A 26683-nucleotide genomic window follows, 5' to 3' on the forward strand; every position below is an offset into this window, starting at 1 on the left:
TTGCTCAGCTCTGGATGAAATATCACTCTCTCAGGCTTGAATGGAACCACATGAGACCAACAGACTCTTACTATTAAATGGCAAAATAAGCATTTTGAATTGGCCAAGTGGTACTTACAGAAGAAATCTTTTGAAAGATGGCACAGTATCTAAAACAAACCAATTTTCTCAAATGATTAAGTCTCGTCACGCAATATCTTTGCTTGTGCACTGAATTACCATTGTGACATGGAGAGTTATGTTCGTCTCCAACTTGGACTTGGTACTTTATGAACATATGAAATCAAGTCATCCTCAGTTTGTCATTCTTTCTGGGTTCTCGGGAGACAAAAATATGTCGTTGCATGACGTATTTCAGCCCCATTGTTTGAAACCATGCAAACCTCTAAATTACATTCCTGGAATCCTTCAACTAGTGAAATATATGAGATATCTTGGATTGACACACACAGAGAAATCTGCACAAAACCGGATTTTTTTCCAGACTTTCCAGACACATGCACCAAAGAAGCCATAAATTATTCCCTTTTTGCAATAACTATTATTTCCAAAGTGTGCGTCCAGAATGGCAAAAATCTTTCCTCGGTTTACAAGCATATACACCGTTCACACATGTGAACAAAGACTTGTTCAAACAATTTATAGAAATTTATAGTAAATTTTGTGCATACACAGAAATATGTGTGAAAGAAAAGTGAGATGCACAATGTCTCTAATTCAAATTGGATGTGGACTGGCATTCATTAATGTATTTTTTGAAAGTCTGACTTAATCAGAACAGTAATCATAATACTTTATAGTTTATCTATATCTTTATAATAACTTAATGCAAAATTAGTCACTTCAATGTAATCAATGTATTTTTATTTTTTTTTTTTTTTATTTTTAACTTTTGAGGGGTACTGTAAAACATTCCAAATAACTCAAACTTATTCAGATATGCTATTACAAAGAGCAGTCAATTCCGAACTTTCTGTCCTCAAATTTGATTGGTCCAGAAGCGTGCAAGCGCGCTGTTAGCAGCACTGGGACAGTTCACTGTGTCACTGTCCTTGTTTGGGTTCATGGTGTCTCCTGAGTGGCGTTGAGTTGAAACGGAGTGGGGAGCGGATTTGCTGTTGCGCTAATAGTTTTTTTCTTTTGTAAGGGAAAGCAGAGTTGTATGAGTTTACCAGCAACTAGGAACGTTTTTGTCAATATCGCGTTTTTTCTCGCTTCATGACCGCTCGAGTGGGGTTTCTTTAGCGGACAGTGTGAAATAGAAAACCCGGAGTGGATCTTTAGCCGAGCGGTTACAGAACACTTTGGGCGAAGGAGGGAAATCCCTGTGGCTCCGCTCCACTCATATATGCGTTCCAGAACACGTTTTAGTTTCTTGGGTACAAACTGTTTAGTCGTGTTTTCGAAATGTTTTTTTTTTGGCGAAAAGAAACATAAAGACAACTTCACAGACCAAGTCAAGTTTAAAAACAAGTAACTAAAAGTAAGGTTTAATTACTGTGTGAAATTAAAATCTCAACCTCTTTTACAGCCACAGTGTTGTTGAAATGCTGCATGTGGCTGGATGCTGAAGTCCTGCAAGTTCATAAAATCCAGTAGAAATGACAGTTATTATTTATAAACATTGTTAAATGGATGTAAACAAATATGTATTTGTATCATAACTTACGTTGGATTTGACAGTGAGTGGTTGTATTCACGAGTCTCTAAAGCATCTGTCGCATCTTGCGTGAGCATGTTTCTCTCCACATCTCTCAGTTTTCCTCCTCCCAGTGACTCTGACTTGGAATTTGGACGCGAAGACGTCACTGCAGGGGAGGACAGGGGGTTTCACTGCATTGGTAGGCTACTGGTATGACATTATAGGATGGGAATCATATAATTCAGCCCCCTCAGCAGGTCCAGTTTTATATCCGAACCTGACTGACATGGTTGCGGGCTGAACCGTATAAAGGGCATCAGTCCAGTAGTTCTCAGGCCACTGAACTGAAAGCCGGAGGCGTGTGGATGTTATAGGCACTGTGGATTTTAGTCCTTGCGCATCGCATATTTCTCCAGAAGACCTTTTTTCTAAACATTTTTGTCTTAGAGGACATACAGACTTTGTGCTGTTTCACTTGGATTGCACATTCCAACAGGTGAGTCATTTTTTTATTTGGGAGCATTTTTATACTTTCTGGCAACCTAGATTTGACTAATTTTAATTTTCTCTCTGAAAAATTATAATTGCTTTCCTTTGAAACTATACGTGAAAGACAACTGTCACAAAATTAGTTTTGCAGTTAAACGATGTTGTTAATACACTCAGTAAAAGTGTTTGGGATGTCAATGTAATAATAATAAATCATGTATTTTTAACTTAAGAAACATTTTGAATGTCAAATTGCACATAAATGTACGTTTGAAGCATGGTGTATCCAATTCATTGATATTTGCCAGTAAGTGCTGTTGATGTGTTTTTACACAGAGTTGTGAACTATAAATGAAAGTTCAGACTGTCTTGCTTTTATGTGAACTTTTACATGGCTGGTTGAAAGTCACATGACCACAGCTGTTTAATTAGCCTATGAACTTTGCCCCTTTGTCAAATCTTCTTAAAATGTTATAATTGAGATACATAAAATAGTTAAAGGGTCTATTATTAATCCCTATTATGATTGGTCCATCATTTAAATCCAAGGAATGTGGACACAGGAAAACCCAAAACCGTCATTTGTAGAAGTGTCCTTACATTAAATTTGTGTTATTATCCCCGTTTTAACACAAATGCCTGATTTTAAAATTAATAATAATAATTAAATAAATACATTTAAAAAACAAGTGTCTGCTTTAAAACAAAATATTGATTGATTGACTTGATTTTTATTTATTTATGCATGTATGTATTTATTTATTTAGCAATTTTCAATTGGGTTTTATTGCCTTTTTTCATTTTTTATAAAACATTTGTTAAAGGCATGCAATGTGTTTCATTGGACTATCAAATGAGTATTTGGGAATATTTATGTTCATGTATATAATTATGTGTATTTTTAAAGGAGTTATGATACTCAGGAGAAATTTCTGCTTGCTGCCTTTGCTGTTATTATGCATCAGAGCACTACCTCAAGGTAAATGCACGATCCACCTGTTCCTAAATTGTTAATAAATAATTAGGATGTAACCTATTTTACTGTCTTGCCATTAATATTTACTTGCACATATCTGAAATGATTCTCTCTTTGCCTCCAAGCACATCTGTGTTTGATTCATTAACAGAGTCTCTGTGTGGTATTCAATGCAAAACAGCTTTCGAAAAGTTTTGACCTGAGATTATGCAATATTCTTCTGAAAAACTTTAATGGGCTTACCTAATCATTACATAAAATCTGTCTTGTATTCTCACATAATGCTGAAATGCTTATGTTGACTCATTCAAAGATGGCCATGTGGAAGACGAATCCATCTTTGACCTTTTCAAAGTCAGCAGCATCAGCAGAAAGACGATTGGTGCCAAGCTCTTCAAGGGTCACGACTGGGACTCGCCTGCGTACCGCTTCATCCGCTTCGATCACATCCCTTCTGTGAGCACCCCGGCCCTCCATCAGATCCTAAAGCAGGTCCAAAACAATGAGGGCTTTGTGTTTGTGGCCACCATAAGACAGGACAAGGGCTCCAAAGGAACCCTGATCGGTCTGGAGGCTCCCAATGGGAGCCGTCAGTTCGAGATTATGTCCAATGGGCGCGCCAACACGCTGGATCTGGTCTACGTGGTCGAGGGATCTCAAAATACGGTGTCCTTTGAGGACGTGGACTTGTCTGATTCGCAGTGGAAGAACATTACGCTGTACGTTCACGGAGAGAACGCTTACCTGTATGTAGGCTGCAGCCTCATGGACAGTGTGATCCTAGATGAGCCTTTCTATGAGCATCTGCAGCCAGAGGGAGGTCAGATGTTTGTGGCCAAGGGATCTATTAGGGAAAACCACTTCAGGGTAAGAGCAGTTATTCTGCATGAACATCATCTGTACTTCATTCCAAGCTTGTTATAGAATTCCTGCATAATGACTTTTTGTGCAGTGAAAGTTAGAAGGAAAATCCTTTTTCGAGCATCTGAAAGAAAATTCTACACTGTTTTATAAATAAAATGATCAAATTTGATCTATAAATATAATAAAAATGATTCTATATATATTATTTTATTATAAATATATATATTTTTTAGTTTGTAGAACTTGATTACTGTGGACTGTTGCCTAGATATGCTACAAATTCACCACCGTTGTGGGAATTTAAATCTGATTAAAGAAAATGGTCATTACAGTTGATTAATTATAATCTCTGTCATTTTACAGGGTTTACTACAGAATGTACAGTTCATTTTTGACACACCAGTAGAGAGCATCCTGAGAAACAAAGGTTGTGAGATTGCCAAACCTGGTAAGAATTCCTTCTTACATTCAAGTGTGAAACCTTTAAGGGTCAGCATGGAAAACCACAGAAAGGCGCTGAATCAAGTGTCTGCTTTAATGACCTTTGGTTTAATTTTGGTGCCTTAAAGGTCAGATTAGGCTCTCATAATGCTTGGACTTCTGAATGTTCTATGTTTCAGAAGCTCTATTGGATTTATTCTGTGCAGTTCATGATCGAATTTGTTTTAAGAGGGTTGGTATGTTTTCCGTTGGATTCAGTTTTCATTTTAAGCTTTTCTGGCTTTCACCTAAGTGGGTCACGAAATCTGCAGATCAGAGCTGTGGAAATTTCTGACCATATTACATCATGTTTACGGGAAACGCTCGTGTTAGTGTGGTGGTATAAGGGTCAACCAGTTTGCACATGCCATAAAGAGGATAAAGACTGTCATATTAATATACATTGGCAGGGTGTTCATACTTGGAGTTGGAAAAATGGAATGGAAGTACATACTCATAATTTTATACACACTTGGTAAGATCACAAACTGGCTGGTTCGACTAAAGCTTTGGTTTCCGGGATGGCCCACTGGTCCAAAGAGAGAGTTTCGGGCCAGTTTATGAACATTCACTTGCCCTTTGTGGGCCAGTACTCCATTGCAAGTGACAATCTTACTTTTTTGTTCCTGTATATACATTTTTATGCCTTGACTGCTTTATTTTTTTAATTAATCTATTATTTTTTTTAATGTATATGTGACCCTGGACCACAAAAACCAAAATACATTGTATGGGTCAAAATGATCAATTTTTCTTTTATGACAAAAATCATTAGAATATTAAGAATATTAAAGATCATGTTCCATGAATACATTTTGTCCATTTCCTACCGTAAATATATCAAAACTTAATTTTTGATTAGTAATATGCATTGCTAAGAACGTCATCTGGACAACTTTAAAGGCGATTTTCTCACTATTTTGATTTTTTTGCACCCTCAGATTGCAGATTTTCAAATAGTTGTATCATTGCCCTATCCTAACAAGCCATAAATCAATGGAAAGCTTATTTATTCAGATGATGTATAAATCTCAATTTCAAAAAAATGACCCTTATGACTGGTTTTGTGGTCCAGGGTCACATATTATAAATTGATTAAAACCCGTTACTCGCCTACTAATGCAGAGAAGAGTGCTGAGAGTGACTATAAAATGAACTCATCCCTAGAGTTGGCTGACTTTTGTGCTTGAATAAGTAGTTTAAACCATGACAAAACTAAGCCTTGTGTGAGATGTGCGGGTGGGAGCGTTTCTCTAGCACTGCTGCCTCAGTTCCTTTTAATTATAATTGAATAAGTATGCATAGGATATGTGCAGTCAAAAAGGCTTCCATTTGCATTGCCAACACGGATACGGATGCCAGCTGCTGAACGTTAGGATGCCAGTACAGAGGTCTCTATAAACTCTCTGGTGCCCCAGTTTAGAAGTGCCACGTATTGCTAAATAACAGTTAAACTGAACTGCACAAAAGCCTGACAAGAACAGACACAAGCACACACAGTTATTTTCCCAGCGTTGACTGAAGCCCCCAAGAGATTTGAACGAGTTCAGCAGTCTCTAAAAAGCTGCTAACCCAGCATGAGTCTCAAGGGAACCTCTGGAGGTAACAACATGGCTCTTGATTTAGTGTCTCCTGTCCTCCATTAATCTGGAGAATATTTACGCAAATGACCCCAAAATGGCTGCAGATATCTAATGGGAGTTTTGGCATAATGGACAGCATTCCTCTGCTGTTGCGTATCCCCAACCCCACCACCTTCCTCCTTTTCCAAGACTTGCTTTGAAAAATCACTATCTTTCTTTATATGTTACTTCTGGGTAGCTTCTGCGCATTTATTATACTTATGTCAGGAATGTAGTGAGAGAATGATATACTCGAATGTGTGGGGTGTGGAATATCCTACAAATCTGTTAAGTGTTTTATAATCCATGCACCGCTATAAAATCTCAAACATAGCTGCTGTGTTTTGACTGTTCATTGTAAATGCTTATGGGAACACTTTAATATGGTATTAATTTAAATTGAAGTCCATTAACTTCCTCTTTATCTGTAGGGTAATTTCTTTGGTCATGTTATGAAGTTACTCTAAACATTTCCATTTTCTTTCTCAGAGGAAGTTAACCTGGTTAATGAAAGTACGGAGACTGTGTCTGTCGGTACGGCCATCTCCACCAATTTCATTGGGCAGAAGGAGAAAATGGCAGCGGACATGTGCGAGCGTTCCTGTGAGGAAATCACCAACATGGTCCAGGAGCTCAAAGGTCTCCGTATTGTTGTAGGCAATCTCATCGATGGCTTGCAGAAAGTGGTAAATGAGTTTTACTAAATTAATGTCTTTGAAAGAGTTGCTGAAACTGAGATCTCTTTTCCCATGCAGTTGTAGTGAATAGGGGCTGAGGCTTTCAAGCATCAAGAAGGTCACAACAGCACCATAAACGTCTCATAAAAGTAGTCCATACGACTTGTATGCTATACTCCAAGTCGTCTGAAGTCATACAATAGCTTTGTGTGAGAAAAACACCTTGAAAGGATAGAGTGAGCCTTAAATTTCTCCTTGTTTTTCGATTGGAGCGTACGTAAGTATGTAAAAGCCCTATATAAATGCTTTAGCCATTCATTCATTCTTTCAAAGTGATATGGAACAACGTGGGTAAATTGAGATGTTTGTTTTTCTGATCTCTGAAATGTTTATTTCATAAAACCACATTTGTTCAGGTTGGTGGCCAGTGTGTGATTATAAGAATTTTATAACGGATTAAATATCTGACCATGCAAGCAAAAAATCTTTTAGTCTAAACAGAACCATTAAAGGAAAACAGGGTCTGAAGAGGCAGTGGAAAACGTGAAGATGTGGGCTGGGGTTTTATGGTTTGTTTTAGAGGGAGATAGGAAGTGTGAATAGTAACCGAGTCGTGTCTGGCAGTGTTTAAACAGCCCCTTTATCCTCCACTGGGAGCTTCCCAGCGATGAGGGAGTCTGGGCATAATCTCTGGGAAATCCAGCCGCTGGATGCTGCGGGTCCCAGAGGCTCTTCCAGACCATGTGGTGTTCTGTTTCACAGCCTAACACTCTCGACTGCTACCTATGCATTTTGTTCTCACTCTCACATGCACAAATGAATTCATCAGCACAGTGTGTTTTTAGTGTGTGTTATTGTATGTACTTAGTGTGCTTCAGAAGTTAATAATCCTTTCCCCCCCTTTTGCGTTCCTCTTGTTCGTTTTTTCCCCTTCCCTCAACCTCTTGTTCTGTCTCTTTCCTCGTTTCGCTCGTGGCCACAAATGCATGATAGTTTTTGCTAACACATCTCGGGACTGCAAAGTTGTAGTTTGGGTGTTCTTTTTTATTACTTAATTTAAAAAGAAAATAAAGAAAATGAAAACAACTGGCAAAGATTAACAATCTAATAAAAATCTGAAACATTATTTTTTGCATTCGAACACTACAGAAGTGAAAAATATGATTTATGTTGCAAATGTCAACATTGCAAGCACAAATCATAAGCATAAGATAAGTAAATTACTTGAAGACACTTTATTTCTGTACAGTGGTCAACCCATAGATATAAATTACAATTTAAAATATATGTGACCCTGGACCACAAACAATACATTGTATGGGTCAAAATTGTCTATTTTTCTTTTAAGCCAAAAATCGTTAGGATGTTAAGTAAAGATCATGTTCCATGAAGATATTTTGTACATTTCCTGCTGTAAATATATAAAAACTTAATTTTTGATTAGTAATATGCATTGCTAAGAACTTCATTTGGACAACTTTAAAGGTGATTTTCTCAATATTTAGATTTTTTTGCACCCTCAAATTCCAGATTTTCAAATAGTTGTATCTCAATCAAATATTGTCCCATCCTAACAAACCATACATCAATGGAAAACTTACTTATTCAGCTTTCAGATGATGTATAAATCAAGTTTAAATTGACTCTCATGACTGGTTTTGTGGTCCAGGTTCACATACTGAAATAGAAAACAGTTATTAGAAATTGTAATGTAATATTTTACAGTATTACTGTTTTTACTCTATTTTTAATTAAATAAATGCAGACTTCGTGAGCATAAGAAACTCCTTTAAAAAACCCAAACTTTTGAATGGCAGTGTACTTGGAAATCTTTACGAAGTTCTTCATCATTTCCCAAAAGGTAACATTAGAGATCAACCGAAATTTGATAGCAAAAAACCCAAAGTTATTTTCCAGGTCAAGAGGTCACGTTGAGAAAATCATCACAGATTTCCTAGGGCAGAGCTTCCTGTTCTTTGGGGTCAAGAACATAAATCTCCTTCTGTATAGAAATGTGTTCATTCTATTTCAGTTTAAATCACCTCTGTTTATCTACATGTGGAAGACATTGACAGAAGCATTGCCTCCTCTTGACCATTTGTCCATCTGTCTTGCTGTGCGTCTGTCGGTTAGACTGAGGAGAACACTGTGATGAAGGAGGTGCTGGGGAACATGAAGAACATCAAAGACAAGCGCATGTGCTGGCAAGACGGCCGTCTCTTTGAGGATAAGGAGGACTGGGTTGTGGACAGCTGCACCAAGTGTACCTGTCAGGTAGGAAGAACAGTGACGTATGATGAAAGGAAGAGAACGAGCTAATGACTTTCTGCTTTTGTACTGATTCTTTATGCTTTGTGGCTATATGTTGCAGGAATCAAAGGTTGTATGCCATCAGATCACATGTCCTCCAGTATCCTGTGCCAGCCCCACTTTCCTAGATGGTGAATGCTGTCCAGTGTGTCTGCGTGAGTAACGTTTCTGATACACTGCTGAATTTAGATTTTCATTAGTTTGAATTGTATTTAAATGCATGAATTTTACATCAAAGCCACCTTGGGATGTTTCTCATGCTAACCTTGTGTGTTAAAATTGTCCATGCTAGTTTTATACCAATGGATACAAAGTTTTTTATGTCTTGGGGCAGATGCGCACATTTATTTATTTTTATTTTATTTTATGGTAACACTTTACAATAAGGTTCCTTAGTTAAAGAGCAGGTCATATTGTTTTTTAAAGTGTCTTAATATTGTGTTGGAGTCCCCTACAACAGGTTTAAATGTGTCTAAGGTAAGAAAGCACTGTAATTTTTCATTTGTCAATGATTTCAAAACAGTTTGTTCAAATCAGTTTTGAGCATAATGTCTGTAAACCCCTCCTTTCCATAAGACTGCTCTGCTCTGATTGGTCAGCTGGCCAAGCCTGTTGTGATTTGGTACAGAAAGGAGTACTTTGAGGAGTAAGTTGGTGAGCACTACCATCTGTGTTGCCAAGTCCGTGGTTGTTTTTAATGTCTGCGGGTTGAAGTGACCCCAATAATGTCATAGTTAGCCCCTGGAATTTCGAATTTACCAGGGGAACCCTGACAGCCCTGCCGTGTTGTGACATCATTTCATGCGGAAAACAAACGCTGTAGTCCAAAGGAGACGTTTGTTGTAGTTCTTGAAAAGGGATTTTTTAAAAACCAAATATCTCCTTTTGGAGTGGACTTTGAGATTTGTAACTTTTTAGATCTTTTTTATGCCCTAAGATAAACACCACACACTGACTAAAGTTCAAAAAGTGAAAAAGCATAATAGCACCCCTTTAACAACTTTGCAGACTGTTTACACTGAATGATAGCTACGTTACAAACTGCAAAAAGATATTTTTCGAAAACCCATATGACCTGCTGTTTATCATTAGTTAAATACATTAGTTAACTAAGAATGAACAATACTTCTACAGCATTTATTCATCTTAGTGTTAATTTCAGCATTTACTAATGCATTATTAAAATCACAAGTTGTGTTTTTTTAACATTAGTTAAATGCACTGTGCACTAGCATTAACAAACAATAAACAACTGTATTTTTATTAACTAACATTAACAAAGATTAATAAATGTATTGTTCATTGTTCATTTCATCAATGTTAACAAATGACACCTTATTGTAAGGTTATTGTTATTGTATTTTATTTTTCTAAAGATTTCTTAATAAATGCTGTTCTTCATATTTTCTGTTCATCAAAGTATCATGAAAAAACACTCCCAAGTCTTTTGTGAAAGAAGCACAGCCACTGTCAACTAATAATAAGAAGAAATGTGCTATGAGTAGTTAATCAGCATATTATTATGATTTATGGAAGATCATGTGACACTGAATGTGGTGCTGCTAAAAGTTCAGCTTTGCCTTCACATGCATAAATTTCACTTTAAAGTGCATTAAAATAGAAATCCACATTGTTAAATTAAATAATATTGCTGTTTTTACTGCATTTTGATCAAATAAATGCAGCCTTGATGAACAAAACATTCTTTCAAAACATTTAAAAAAAAAAAAAACTTTCAAACGGAAGCTTATACAGAGCAGCTTCGCTGAGAAACTAATTTTTCTTTTCTTTAATGATACAGAACTGTTATTGTTTTAAAACCGCTTGTGTTTGCCAACCACACTTTTTTATTATCCATGAGTAACAAGCATTACTGTATGTTCCCATGCTCTGAAGTGGGTTGAGAAAGATGATGTCATGTATAACTTAAGCTCCAGAATATCAGAGGCAAAGAACAATGTTGTCTTTGCTTTTTAAATATACTAGCAACATGGAGCACCATGACGGGTGTGGTGGGGTTAGAACGAGGTGAGCTGTACCCAAAGTTAACAGTGTTAAATATGCTTATATGTTATGTGTGTACAGCTAAAGACAGCGAGGATGGCTGGTCGCCTTGGTCTGAATGGACAGAGTGTACCGTCACATGTGGAACAGGCACCCAGCAAAGAGGCAGGTCATGTGACGCCACAAGTAACCCCTGCAGTGGCCCCTCCATCCAAACCCGCAGATGCAACTTGGGAAAATGCGACAGCCGTGGTGAGACAGCCAGTCTTTGTTTGACTATTATAAACTGCACACGTTCTTTGAACACCTGTGATTTGGTCATATTAAGACATTTTGCACACCATTTTCCTATCTGTTTTGTCCATAAAGTTTGAAACCTTGGCCGAAAACCACATAACAGCTGTTTGAGTGGTACTGGATTACATCCTGTTGCTTGTGGCCTTAAGAAATGTGGTCCATCACCCTATAACTGCAAGCGCACAGTTTGTGCTCTCACTGATTTGCTTCAGACGTATCAGAGATAATTGTGATAAGTAAAAGTAAAGCATTCATCTATAACAGCTCCGCAGACCAGGTCGAAAGGGTTTGTGTTCTAAACCAAGTAGAAAGAGAGATCTGAAATGCAGCTGTCACAATATCTAAACAGCTGTTAAAAATAATGAAAATGGAGGAAAAAGAATCGGTTCACCAGGACTCTGGTTCTCGGTTTAGTTCCAGCCAAAATCTCTAAATCTTTATGGAAAAAAAATACTTATTTTGGCTGTTGTTTTTGTTGTTTTGATTTTGGTTATGAGCTTTGAAGGAACAGTTCATCCAGAAATGATAAATGAAGAATGTAGTGGTTGCTCTTTTAATGCAATTACAATGAGTGAGGTCTGATGCTTTTAAGCTTAAAAATTATACAAATGCATAATAAAAGTGTCACAAACAACGCTAAAAGCACATTTAGTTTTATCTGAAACAGATGAATGTGAATCTGGAAACGTATTATGCTGGTTGTTGTATGTACAGTACCCTGGGAAAAACCCTTCATTTTTTCACATTTTGTTTTTGTTGCAGCATTATGTTAAACTGCTTTAAATTACTGTTTTTTTCACATCAATTTACACTCCATACACCAGAATGATAAAGCACAAAACGGGTTTGTAACAACTTGGCAAATTTATTAGAAATAAAAAAAACTAAAATGATTCCATTGCATAAGTATTCATACCCTATTCTCTGATACTTGAAATTTAGCTCAGGAGCACTCATATCACTTGTAGATGTTACTACACTTCGAGTGGAGTTAAACTGTGGCAAATTCATTTGAATGAGTATGACTTGGAAAGGCACACACTTCTCAGAAAGGGTCTAACAGCAGAAAACGCATATCAGAGCAAAAACCAAGCCCTGAGGTCAAAAAATTCTGCTGCATTGAAGGTTCACACAAACATGTAGCCATAATTTAAGACGTTTGGAACGACTAGGACTCTTCCTAGAGCTGGCCACCTGGTCAAACTGAGCAATTGATGGAGAAGGGTCTTGGTTAGACTGGTGACCAAGAAGCTGATGGTCACTCTAGTTGAGCTCCATGATCATTTATGCACATGGAAGAAACTTACAGAAGGACAAACATGACTGCAACACTCCACCAATCCTCTTTATGGCGGTGTGGCCAAACTCAATCCTCTCCTCAGTGAAAACGCACTTTGAATTTGCAAAAAAAGCACCTAAGGGACCCTCAGACTGTGAGAAACAAGATTTTCTGGTCTAATGAACCTCAATTTCAAGCATCATGTTTGAAGGAAACCAAGCAATGCTCATTACCAACATAAAACGTGAAAAACACAAAGGGGTATGAATACTTTTGCAAGGCACTGTATCATGGCAGTTTGGAAATGAAATGAATATAAAAATAAAGCTTTATATATCAATAATCAGCACCTTTAATCATAATTTGTGTAAATAGTAATAAAAGTTGTTGATGTCTCATTTCAACTGGAAACTGCAGTGAATTGTATGTATAGGTACTTTTTTGGTGTATAGGTGACAAAATGTAGGTTGAGGTACGTTTTGCCAGTAAGGCTATGTTGGTCACAAAAGTAGTTTATGAACAATTTCTACATAATATTGAAAGTTTTCTGAAACCACAAATATATTTGTTTGAGGATTTCAAAACACTTTGAATATACAGTAATGCATAAATCATTTGGACCACTTACTTTTGTGTCCTTTATGAATGCTGAAAGTTCAGTCTCCACTCACTGTAATGGCTTCGAAAAGAGCAACCAGTACAATTTGTCAAGTTTTTTCCCTTTTATGTTTTTCAAAAGAAATAAATTCATATGGGTTTGGACGGATGTAAGAAAATACTGAGAGAATTTTCATTTTTGGGTCAAGTAATCTTTTAAAGTGGGCCATATCAAACAAAAATCACTGATTTCCAAGCGTGGCCTTAGCACTTATAATAACCACAGAAGCCCTTGCCAGCCATTTGCATTGGCAGTAAGCGGAACGACACTCAAGCGGTAAACTGTAATCCTACTATGGCTAGCACCCACTTACCTACATTTCATCAAATCAGTTATTATTACTGATTGAATGTTACATCACTCAAAAGTGATTTTAAGCCATTCCGTTCCTGACCTGATTTCGTGGCAGTCGGATAATTCTATAACAACATGGGTGTTTTCTTTCATCATCTGTTGTAAATATTTATGGAGCGTGTGCTAATAGATAAACTCCTTTCCATCAGTGAGGGAACGAGCTGGTATTCATCACTTATGTTTAGTGAGTTTTTAATGAGCGGCATATGGTTTTTTGCGGTGTACCAATGCTAACTCAGGCTTACGGTGGACTCAGATGTTTTTTTATAACTGACAAATGTTACCAGCTGGTATCTTGGACAGCAATGGACAAACTGGTCTTTGTTACAATTACTGCTCAGCAATATGTATTCGTAGATTAAGATTTTTATTCTCTGTCCTTCTTGTATTGTCAGTTTGTATACCCAGACCCATGCGGTCATGGGAACAGAATATAGCTGACAGTGTTTGAGGAGGCGCAGTTAATGCTCATTGTGTCACCACTGGCCTAAATACACCATCAGGTCTATCCCATGCTGAATCCCAAAGAGAGGATCGGGTGATTGGTCCAGAATTGTGTGCCAGGTTGTTTATTAAGTTTATTGGCAGTCCTGCCCTTTGTCATTTCTGGATCTCATGCTTCTGGACTTACTAATATAAATGAAAGATGTCATTGTTTGTGTGGGTTTGTTTGCTGCCTTCAAGTCAAGTCTGCCTTTAAGAATGATCATATTTATGAGACGAGTGCACATAAACACCTCCACAACTTTCCATAGATTGTTTCGTTTCGGTTTTAGTTAAGTTTCACAGTACTTGTGAATATTAGTGTACAACTTCTGTGCTGTTGATAAATAGTTTTATATGGAAAATATATTTTTGATGAAATCTGAGAACTTTCTGACCCTGCTTTCATCCAGAATAAGATCTTATGAGTTTGGAACGACATGAAGGTGAATAATTAATGACAGATTTTTCATTTTTGGGTAAACTAACCCTTTAACTTTGCCAGTAAAGTGTGAGAGAGATGAAAGAATTACATTCTGTCTTGAAAAAGTTCACTTGAACACACATCGTATCGTAATTACGACTTCCAAACTCAAGAGCAGGATCTTCCAGGCAGGATCTTCTTCTGACTCAAAGGCAGCATAGGGCATTGTTTTTGATAATCATGCCAGGTCTCTGCCTTTCATTATAGTCCGTCAAGATGGTGGTTGGAGTTTGTGGTCCCCCTGGTCGTCATGCTCTGTGACGTGTGGAGAGGGACAGATCACGCGAATTCGCCACTGTAACTCCCCCGTCCCTCAACTGGGAGGAAAGGACTGCGAAGGCAGCGGGAGAGAGACGAAAAAATGTGAAGCCAAACCCTGTCCGAGTGAGTGCTGGGAGCCTTGCGCTTCTTACTTACGTATTAAACTTCCGAAAATTTTGAATACATGGATAATTTATCTCCATAAACTACATTTTATATGCAGATTTATAGCATACTCTCTTCTTCTTGTAGTTGATGGAGCTTGGGGCCCATGGTCTCCTTGGGCGATCTGCTCCGCCACCTGTGGGGGAGGAACAAGGACAAGAACACGCGTGTGTAACAGCCCTCGTCCACAGTATGGCGGCAAGAAATGCCCAGGAGAGTCCAAAGACACTGATTCCTGCAACAAACATGACTGCCCTGTTGGTATGTCAGCATTTCGATATATTCACTCCACACATATTCTCACTTTTCGACTGTGTTCAGCTGTATGGGATTAGGGTTGCAAAAAGGTGGAAAATTTCCAGTAAATTTCGTAAACATTCCAGAATTTTGGGAAACTTTCTATCAAGCTTTTGGGAATTTTTAAAAAGTTTTTTCAAAAAAGGTGACACACTATTCACACTACCCTTCAAACTTTATCACCTATGGGTATGAACAATGAAGCATTATTCAATGTGATGTTGTAATGCATGTGGGTTTGTGTGTATATGTATATGAAACATCGTAAATAAACGTTTTTGATACTTTTTGCATAGTTTGGTAGTGTGCCGGATTTGTATTTGCTGTTCAGTTTTGACCTTTTTGGTCTACCAATTGCCATCAGGTATGCGGAGATTAATTGTTAAAGAAGAAGTCCACTTCCAGAACAAAAATTTACAGATAATGTACTCATCTTCTTGTTATCCAAGATGTTCATGTCTTTCTTTTTTCAGTCGTAAAGAAGTTATGTTTTTTGAGGAAAACATTTCAGGATTTTTCTCCATATAATGGACTGATATGGTGCCCCAAGTTTTAACTTCCAAAATGCAGTTTAAATGTGTCTTCAAACGATCCCAAATGCGGTTGTAAACGATCCCAGCTGAGGAAGAAGGGTCTTATCTAGCGAAACGATCGGTTATTTTTATTAAAAAAAATACTTTTAAATACTTTTTAATCTCAAATGCTTGTCTTGTCTTGCTCTGCCTGAACTCTGTGTATTCTGGCTCAAGACAGTTAGGGTATGTCAAAAAACTCCAATCGTATTTTCTACCTCAAAAAAATAATTTCAAAATCATCCTACGTCGCTGCAGAAATACTGACTCAGTCTTTGCAAAGTGAACATGGAAAGACAAACAGTCTTAACAAAAAAAGGAAAACTGCGATATAGGACGATTTTGAAGTTGAGGGAGAACATAAGATGGGAGTTTTCCAGCATACCCTAAAACAGAGTTTAGGCTAAGTAAGACAAGACGAGCATTTGACATTAAAAAGTATATACATTTGATCATTTTTATGAAAATAACCAATCGTTTTACTAGATAAGACCCTTCTTCCTAGGCTGGGATCTTGCAATCACATTTGGGATCTTTTTTAACTGCATTTTGGAAGTTCAAACTCGGGGCACCATTGAGGTCCACTAAATGGAGAACAATGCTGAATGTTTGTCTTCAAAAAACATAATTTCTTTAAGACTGAAGAAAGAAAGACATGAACATCTTGGATGACAAGTGGGTGAGTACAATATCTGTAAATTTTTGTTCTGGAAGTGGACTTCTTCTTTAAAGCATTGAAATAGAAAGTATTTTTTTTTAATTGTAATGACATTTCACAATATTACAGTTTTTACTGAATCGAACAAATGCAGCCTTTCTTAGCCTAAGAGACTTCCTTCAAAAACCTCTGAATGGTTGCATACATGTGAAATTCATTTTATCAATGGGTTCTATTATTTAAGGACCTCTTTAGACTGCCACGTCATGCTTGTTATGTCTCTAGTTTCGTCATGAGATTTATGAAATGCGTTTCAGTTTCGGTAAACTTCAAGCCTCTCCCTTTTTATTCTTTGCTTCCTCAGATGGTTGTCTATCTAACCCGTGTTTCGGGGGTGTTGACTGCACCAGCTCCCCTGACGGCTCATGGGAGTGCGGGCCCTGCCCTGTCGGTTTCCGTGGCAATGGAACATTGTGTGAGGATGTGAATGAGGTACAAAGAGAAAAGAGCTGGGAAAAGTATAATGTAGTTAGAGCCGTGTGACAAGCAGCGGTTATACTGCATTACTAACAATTCAACAAAGAAAGCATAGCCAAACAAAAATGTTGCTACGACCCTTGAGGATACACTGATTATAACACAACCAATCTAAATAAATATGAATATTACAGAAAACTGCTTTTTCAAATATGTTTCCTAACATCCCTGTTGGCTTCTTCTGTCCTATAGTGTGATATGGTGCCTGATCTTTGCTTTAAAAGTGGTGAATCCCAGCGCTGTGTCAACACAGATCCAGGATACCACTGCTTGCCTTGCCCTCCTCGATACAAAGGCAATCAGCCTTTTGGAATGGGAGTGGAGGCTGCCAATCTAAATAAACAGGTTAGTTATGTAGTCTTTGGACAGATTGAATCAATTATTGCACAAGTATATAAATGTGTCATTAGCCTGGCTGAATATCAGACAGCACGCCTACATACCACCCAGTCCGTTTGTTGACCGCCTGATGTACATTATACACAAAACTGGAAGCAACCATTTTATGTAAAACTGCCCTTCCACTCAAAATTAGCTGGTTGGTTGCATTGCATATCAATCAGGTGGTCTCTTCTGGTCTAATTGGACAGTTCTTTCCCTAAAATGACTGTGGACTAGGCATCATGTTGTTTGTAGTAGTTATACTAAAGGTGTCAAACTTTTGCCCAAGTTGCGCCAGAGTAAAAAGTACATTCTGAGACATTTTGGACAAAGCATGTCTTCTTAATGAAAAAAATCTTTCAGGTCCATAATGGTGGCCAAGCATATGGACCTTGCTCTATTTCTCCCATTCCTCTCAGATGAATAAATTTTATTTAGAGTTCTTGGAAAGCTGACTCATTTGCTTTTTTATCCAAAGGTTTCATAACATCCACAACTAATTGGTTTGTCACCAACCTCCAGCTTGCATTGTTTTGATCCAGCTCCCAAGAGTAGTTAATTGACAAAGAGCTGAAAGGAATTGTCTCACATTTTATAGCTGCGATCCAATAGTTTTTCAAATAAACTGCCCATGTGTGCGCAGCTGAAACCAACAAAATAGTAGGAAATTATCAATCGAAAGACCGCAGCATAATTCCCTGTTGTTTCCCCAGGCTAGGAACTGTAATTGCACTGCTGTTGAGCATTGCTGAAGTCTGTTTATTTTTCAGGTTTGCGAGCAAGAAAACCCCTGCAAAGAGAGGACTCACAACTGCCACAGGTCTGCTGAGTGTATCTACCTTGGCCACTTCAGTGACCCCATGTTCAAATGCGAGTGTAAGATTGGCTATGCTGGTGACGGCATCATCTGCGGTGAGGACTCTGACCTTGATGGCTGGCCCAATCAGAACCTGGTGTGTGGAGCCAACCAGTCCTATCATTGCAAAAAGGTAATAGAGTTACTGTCTTTTCTGTGGCTACAAGACATGCTTTCAAAAGGATAGCTCACCCAAAAATGAAAATTCTGTCATTAATTATTCACCCTCATGTAGACCTTCATCTTTAGAACACAAATTATGATATTGAATGTTCTATGGTGCATATATTTAGCAAAATGCTCCTCTCTAAAGTTCATTTTTCTAGTTGACTAACAAGTTTATGGTCAACAAATGTTTTTTTCTGAGATAAATGTGACGTTACATGACATTGTTTACAAGCTGTTATACTGACATCTTTACACAATTGAAACCATTTATTAATGTTTATTTCATGCTAAAACTGGTATTAAAGGAGAAGTCCACTTCCAGAACAACAATTTACAAATAATTTACTCACCCTCTTGTCATCCAAGATGTTCATGTCTTTCTTTCTTCATTTGTAAGGAAATTGTTTTTTGAGGAAAACATTTCAGCATTTTTCTTCATATTATGGACCGATATGGTACCCAGATTTTGAACTTCCAAAATGCAGTTTAAATGCGGCTATAAACGGTCCCAGCTGAGAAAGAAGGGTCTTATCTAGCGAAACGATCGGTTATTTTCATTTAAAAAATACTATTTATATACTTCTTAATGCCAAACGCTCATCTTGTCTTACTTTGCTTTTTGTTCCTGTTCATGACAGTTAGGGTATGTCGAAAAAAAAACTCCCATCTCATGTTCTCCCTCAACTTCGAAATTGCCCTATGTCGCTGTTTTACCTTTTTTGTTAAGGGTGTTTGATCTTCTTTGCATGTTCACATTCCAAAGACTGGGTCGGAACTTCTGCAGTGATGTAGGATGATTTTGAAATGATTTTTGAAATACGATTGGAGTAATACTTTTCCCATTTGTTGCGCAGGACAATTGTCCCAACCTTCCAAACTCAGGCCAAGAGGACTTTGATAAAGATGGTCAAGGAGACGCCTGCGACAAAGATGACGATAATGATGGAATCATGGATGAGGCAGTAAGCAGACTTATTAATTATATAATTAAAAATCGGCCATGTTTTGGTTTTACTTAAAAGTTTGTGTTTTTTTCTCCTGTGTCCCAGGACAACTGTCCTCTACTGTACAATCCCAGGCAATTCGACTACGATAAAGATCTCGTCGGTGATCGGTGCGATAATTGTCCATATGAACACAACCCCGCTCAGATCGACACAGATGGTAATGGCGAGGGAGATGCCTGTGCTGTAGACATTGATGGAGATGGTGAGAAACTACCACATGCACTCCCACAATTGCTAAAACTCACACTTTGTTTACAGACTTAGAGGGGTCATCGGATGCCCATTTTCCACAAGTTGATATGATTCTTTAAGGTCTTAATGAGAAGTCTATAATATACTTTGGTTAAAAATTCTCAATGGTTGTGTAAAACAACACCCTTTTTACCTTGCCAAAATCAGCTCTGCAAAAATCATCCTGTTCTGGTCGAGGCTGCTTTAAATGTTAATGAGCTCTGCTCGCCCCGCCCCTCTCTCCTCTCTGTGGAGTGACGAGCCTGTTTATTTTAAACTTGCACGTTATAAGGAAAGGCGATCGCAAAGATTCACAAAAAAACATTATACTCACTTCTGCTGTAAGTGAAGTTGGAGCACGAATGATTTGCACAAACATAGACGGATATATGTAGATCGGGACAAACAAACAAACGTAATCCACTGTATCTTCAGCGGCTCAGATGTCGGGAGTAAATAACGACCACTATGTTCATTGTTACATCCAGCAACACAACATCTCAAATGCTCAATCTGAGATATTCTTGTTTAACTTACATCCCTGTTCTGGCATCAAACAATGGAGGTCGGACTGTTACAGCTGATTTAAGGCAGGTCTGAGGTAAGATGCTCATGTCAATCAACTATCATGGGAGCGGCCTCTGTCGGTGTGACACCACACCGACAGGCATCTGAGAATGGTTCAATTTGAAAAAGGGGATATGATTTTTACAGATTAATTAAAAGCCACTGCATGGATTTTTATCATTATAGGGTAGATTTGTACATACACTGCCATAACACATTAATGTTCAAACAACATGTAAAAGTGAACTTTGCATCCGATGACCCCTTGAACAAGCCTGGGATTCTGTCATGGTCAGACTTAGGCTGGGTTTTAAAAAACAAAGCAGTGCAAATGCCTCACCACAGTCAGATGCAGTTTTATTGGATTTCCAGATAATTAACAGATCCATTCAGCTCAGTGTAATGCTGTTGTTTTCATATCTTGCAGAGGTTCTGAATGAGCAGGATAACTGCCCATACATGTACAATACTGACCAGAAGGACACAGATATGGATGGAGTGGGTGATCAATGTGATAACTGTCCTCTGCTGCACAACCCTGCCCAGGTACAACAGGCTCTAGCTCAACTTTTTCCAGTAAACACACACTCAGAAACACAAGGAGGACTGTTTTGCAGCAGATAAACAAAGTAATTTGTATGTTTTAACAGGCTGACTCAGATAATGACCTTGTTGGCGACGAGTGCGACAACAATCAGGACATTGATGAGGACGGCCACCAGAACAGCCTGGATAATTGTCCCTACATTCCCAATGCCAATCAGGCCGACCATGACAAAGATGGAAAAGGAGACGTTTGTGATTTTGATGACGATAATGATGGCATTCCTGATGACAAGGACAACTGCAGACTGGTGGCTAATAAAGATCAACTAGACTCTGATGGTGAGTGAATGTATTGCTTGAAATATCTAGAATTGTTAGTCTGAATTTGAGGAAGGTTAACACACAGATGCACACACAGTAACAGTAGCAGTAATTTTTTTGTTCAAAGATGACTTTAAAATGGTAATATATTTGGATGGCTAGCTTTACAAAACTTAAAAGGAGCCAGAGCCAGTCATCTGTTCATTTTTGTCCAAGATTTTTTTTGGCCACATTTTCCCCTTTTGCATCCTTTGAGATTTTGACATATTTACAACTGGAACATTTTCTTAAGTGTAGTCAGGGTCAAGGAAAATGAAGTCACACTTGTGCAGCTTGCATGTGGTTGCGTGCGGTTTGCCCCACTGTGCCGCATTTTGTTAAGGCTACCTTATTTTTTGTGTTGATGGGAACATGGAAACAGGTTACAGTTGGAGGTCAAAGTTGTCAGGTGCTTGCGTACTTCTCACACCTCATTATATTCGGTTTATTTGATAGTGTCAAGATGGTTCCAAAAAGAGAAAGTCAACTACTGTAAAAACAGACACTTTAGCAGAGAGCTGGCATCTGTGCAAAAAGCCTACTTGACTTTTCCCTCTTATTTGAGTGCTAAAGTCTGGATTTAATAGATTTCACATTCGAAGCCAGTCATATGTTAATGTACGTGACATGAAAAGACAGCTGAGATTGCTTTGCGCTTAAAGAAGGGAGTTGGGATACCAGATGGAACGTTCCACTTTTTTTTTGCAATACTTCTCCTTTTGGTGTAGCGCTTAGAATTTTATTACCCACAATACCCAATAATATAGCATTAGCATTATTGGCAATTATATAGCAAAAATATGGCATTAGCAATAATATAGCAATAACATTTTTGATTGATTTATATTAATGTACATTTAATAATTAAAAAATAAATATTAAAATAATAAATATTATAAAAACAATTATTAAAATAAAAACAGTAATATTATTAATAAAATAAATAAAAAACATATTACACATTATATTATACTATAGTATAATATTGTATAATATAAAATATTTTGGTTGATTTATATTAAAATTCAAATTAATTACAAATGTAAATTAATAATAATTATTTTATAACTTATTAAACTAAAAACAGTAATAATTATTAAGCAATAAATATAATATGATATAATATAATCACACACTAAATTTTGGGCAGGAATATAATAATAATAATAATAATTATAATTATAATTTTATTACCCTTGATAACCAATAATACAGTACAATATAATACATTTTAGTTAATTTATATTAATTTTTAAATTCATTTTAAATAATTATTAAAATAACAAATATAAAAATAAATATTATAAAAAATAATAATTAAAATAAAAAACAGTATTTACTGTCAATTATTAACAATTAATAAAATAAAAATATTATTTTACATTTAATATACTATAGTATAATATTAGTAGAATATAAAACATTTTAGCATTTTAATTGAAAATGTAAATGAATAGTAATATTATAATAAATTATTAAAATAAAAACAGTAATAATTATTAACAAGTAAATATATAATATAATATAATATAATATAATATAATATAATATAATCACACACTCTAAATTGTGGACAGGAATATAACAATAATTTTAAAAATAAATATTATTAAAATCGTATTAATGTATAAGTCTAAATATTAATATAAATGAAGCATGTATTATATCATAAATGTTGCTATCACTATTATTTTATATTGTATTTTATAATTTGTTACTTAATTTACTTGATTAAATTATTTAAAATTATTTAATATTTTAGTGAATTTATAATAATAATAACTTATTATTATTGGTTAATTATTATTTTTATTAATTTATTTATTACCTATTTTTTAGAATATGTGTTATTAAGTTACATTTTTATACATCTAAATATTAATATAAGCAAAGCATGTATTATATCATATTAATGTTACTATTATTATTTTATTGTATTATACTATTTTTTTTTTACTTAATTTATATTATTTATTATTAGCGAATTATTAATAATAATAATAATAATAATAATAATAATTTGACTTATTATTATTAATGTGTATATTTTTAGTTGATAAAAAGTGAGGATTAACCATTTTTAGAAAAATTAATGATGCACTAATCTATTTATCCACAGGGGATGGAAGAGGTGATGCCTGCAAAGATGATTTTGATAATGACAGCATTCCAGACTTTTTGGACGTGTGCCCTGAGAACGACGCCATCAGTAACACTGACTTCCGGAAGTTTCAGATGGTGCATTTGGATCCCAAAGGAACTACACAAATTGATCCCAACTGGGTGGTCAGACATCAGGGCAAAGAGTTGGTTCAGACGGCCAATTCTGACCCCGGTATTGCTGTGGGTGAGTATGTGAGCTGTCAGAAGAGCCCATCTGGTCATGATTTTTTACTTGGAGTTTGATCTCACAGAGTAATCTCTCTTCAGGTTTCGATGAGTTCAACGCTGTGGATTTCAGTGGCACTTTCTATGTCAACACTGACCGAGATGATGATTATGCTGGGTTTGTGTTCGGCTATCAGTCCAGCAGTCGATTTTATGTGGTAATGTGGAAGCAGATAACTCAGACGTACTGGGAAGTTATTCCTTCAAAAGCCTTTGGCATCTCAGGGGTTTCTCTGAAAGTGGTCAACTCTACCACGGGCACAGGAGAGCACCTGCGTAACGCCCTCTGGCACACTGGTGACACTCCTGGACAGGTAAGGCTGACTGTTCATCAAATATCACATCTGTTAGCGTCCATCATAAGCTCAAACTAATAGCTGAACGTGGTCCGGCAGGTCCGCACACTGTGGCACGACCCGAAGAATATCGGCTGGAAGGATTATACTGCGTACAGGTGGCATCTCATCCACAGACCCAAGACAGGATTCATCAGGTGATTATTAGGAAGGCCTTTAACTTGATCTTGTAATCTTATAAAGTGCGTGTGGAATTAACAGATCAATGTTGTTTTTCTCCAGAGTGGTGGTTTATGAGGGGAAACAGATCATGGCAGACTCGGGGCCAGTTTATGATCAAACCTTCGCAGGAGGGAGATTAGGACTCTTCGTGTTTTCCCAAGAACTTGTTTACTTCTCTGATCTCAAGTATGAGTGTCGAGGTGAGTAGTTTATCATAAGAGAATGTGGGAGTTTATTTAAATTACACCCTAATCTCACAATTTTTTAACACATTTTTAGTTCATTTATATGAATATTCAAATTATAGTTAAATTTTAAAATAAATACATATTATTAAAATAATTATTAAAATAAAAACAGTAATAATTATATTATGAATTAACAATACATGTAATAATATTAATATTCTAATCATTTATGTGTATATGTTAAAATATTGTATAATTGTATAAAAAACAGTAATGTAACACAAACAATAATTAGTAAAATATAATATAATATCATTATTTATGTATTACTTATTTAAATAAGTGTTGAATATTTAGCGTTTTGATAAATGTAAATATTAATATAAATACAATAAAAATGTATTATTATATTGTATTATATTATATTATGTGAATTATCTATAAATATATTAGTCTTATTCATATTGTATTATTATTATTATTATTATTATATTATTATAAATAAAAAATAGTAATAACTAGTAACCAAGAATAATAGACTAGAATAGAATAGAATAGAATAAAATTCTTATTTAAATAAGTGTTGATTGTTTACTGTTTTAATAAATGTAAATGTAAATATTAATATCAGTAAACAAAAATGTGTTATTATATTATATTATATTATATTATATTATTATGTGAATTAACACTAAATATGTAATTATTATTTATAAATATAGGTTAAAATATCGTATTATTAAAATAAAAACAGTAATATTTAGTAACCATGAATAATATAATATAATATAATTCTTATTTAAATAAGTGTTACTTATTTACCATTTTAATACATGTAAATATTAATATAAATAAAAAAATGTATTAGATTAAATTATGTTGTTATTATTATATTATTATAAATTATGTTGTGAATTAACAATAAATATATTATTATTATTATTCATGTGTATCTGTTAAAATATTGTATTATTAAAAACAGTAATAATTATAAACCAAGTATAATATAATATAATTATTTTAAAATACATTAAGTATTTAGTTTTTAATCAATGTAAATATTTAGTTAATATAAATTAACTACATTTTATTATATTAGATTATATTATGTAAATTAACAATAAATATATTATTATAATTATTATTCATGTGTATGTGCTAAAATATTGTATAAGTTACAAGCCAATTAACTTTTTTTCTGCTTTTCAGATAACTAAGCAAGAGAAGAAATGACCCTCTTAAAAGACTATAGCACAACAACACATTTCCACACTCTTTGACAAAACACAAAAGACTTTGGCGGACTACAAAATGAAAACTTTGTCCTCTGACATCTTTATCACCAACTGCTTTACTTGCACAAGATTTTTGTACTTCCTGTGTATTGTTACAATGTGCAGAATTGTTCTCCTTTGGATTTGTTGTTGTAATGAAGACATCTTTTTCTACAACCCTCGATTCTAACAGGGGCTTTGGGTTTGATCAGCATATAAATGTTTGAGATGAATGACCTTTGAGATGAAGATGTTTATATTAAGACTGTATCATAATTACTCGTGTAAAGTATTTATATGACTCTTGCAATTCAATATCAAGTTATGTCTGTTTTTTTTTGTCTTGGCAATGCTTTCAGAACCTAGACATTGTAAATACTAATTTATTTGTTTACACTGACAAAATTTGACTATTGCAGAAATAAAGATTAAATAAGTACATTTTATTGCTGCGCTTCTAGACAACCATAATGCAATTTCATGCCTATGTAATTTTTTTACTTGATAGAAGTGTTTTTCAAATGTGAGAATGAGCGTGCTATTGTTTCGTTTTGTTTGTCCTGTGATGCCACACCGCATTAGTTACATTTAACACAAATTTGCCGGTCTTGAACCACTTTTTCCATTCGGTTCCTATGTTTTGTCTGTTTACTAAAGAAACTGTCATGGAGAGCACAAGACGTAATAGGATAAACAGTTCTGTTTGTATCAGAGAAACAGAGACTCTCACTCATCGTCCACATCTTTTGAGCCTGAGTATTCATGTTTTGTCTTTCTTTTGCTTGTTAAATATTTTTTCATAACCATTTTTTTATATTTTGTAAAAAGTGCAATGCCTTTGATTTTTATTCCACATTCCCAGAAAACCTTGTAAAGTTTTCTAATATTGTTATTCTCACAGTTGTCACAGGTTTTTTCTTTAATAAACGGTTTAGACACAGTTTTTCATTCAGACTGGTGTTTTGGAAATGTTTCAAATACTATAATGGTATGTATGATGATTTTCAAAGATGTCAGATATTTTGTTTGTTTGCACTGATTAAAAAAAATTAAAAATGTAAAAAAAAAAATAATATATATATATATATAT

General features: G+C 35.6%; 1 protein-coding gene across 1 annotated transcript; it reads left to right on the forward strand.

The window, feature by feature from the left end:
* The first annotated feature begins 1836 nt into the window (after positions 1–1836).
* Positions 1837–26533, forward strand: thbs2a (thrombospondin 2a). Its single transcript, XM_051126026.1, has 22 exons — positions 1837–2138; positions 3039–3110; positions 3421–3974; positions 4335–4419; positions 6563–6759; positions 8884–9024; positions 9122–9215; positions 11146–11316; positions 14827–15003; positions 15133–15306; positions 16937–17064; positions 17302–17454; positions 18261–18479; positions 19369–19476; positions 19564–19723; positions 20747–20865; positions 20970–21204; positions 23345–23572; positions 23656–23927; positions 24009–24106; positions 24192–24331; positions 25529–26533. Exons 2-22 carry the CDS (start codon positions 3044–3046, stop codon positions 25534–25536), a joined length of 3528 nt encoding a protein of 1175 aa, XP_050981983.1. The 5' UTR covers positions 1837–2138; positions 3039–3043; the 3' UTR covers positions 25537–26533.
* The last annotated feature ends 150 nt before the right edge of the window (positions 26534–26683 follow it).

Source organism: Labeo rohita, chromosome 13 (assembly GCF_022985175.1).
Source record: "Labeo rohita strain BAU-BD-2019 chromosome 13, IGBB_LRoh.1.0, whole genome shotgun sequence".
Taxonomy (NCBI): Eukaryota; Metazoa; Chordata; class Actinopteri; order Cypriniformes; family Cyprinidae; genus Labeo; species Labeo rohita.

Coding starts and splice junctions, on each gene's coding strand:
- thbs2a (XM_051126026.1), top strand. CDS start 3,044: ATGATACTCAGGAGAAATTTCTGCTTGCTGCCTTTGCTGTTATTATGC. Junction 9,025..9,121: donor GCACCAAGTGTACCTGTCAG/GTAGGAAGAACA, acceptor TATATGTTGCAG/GAATCAAAGGTTGTATGCCA. Junction 20,866..20,969: donor TGCTGCACAACCCTGCCCAG/GTACAACAGGCT, acceptor ATGTTTTAACAG/GCTGACTCAGATAATGACCT.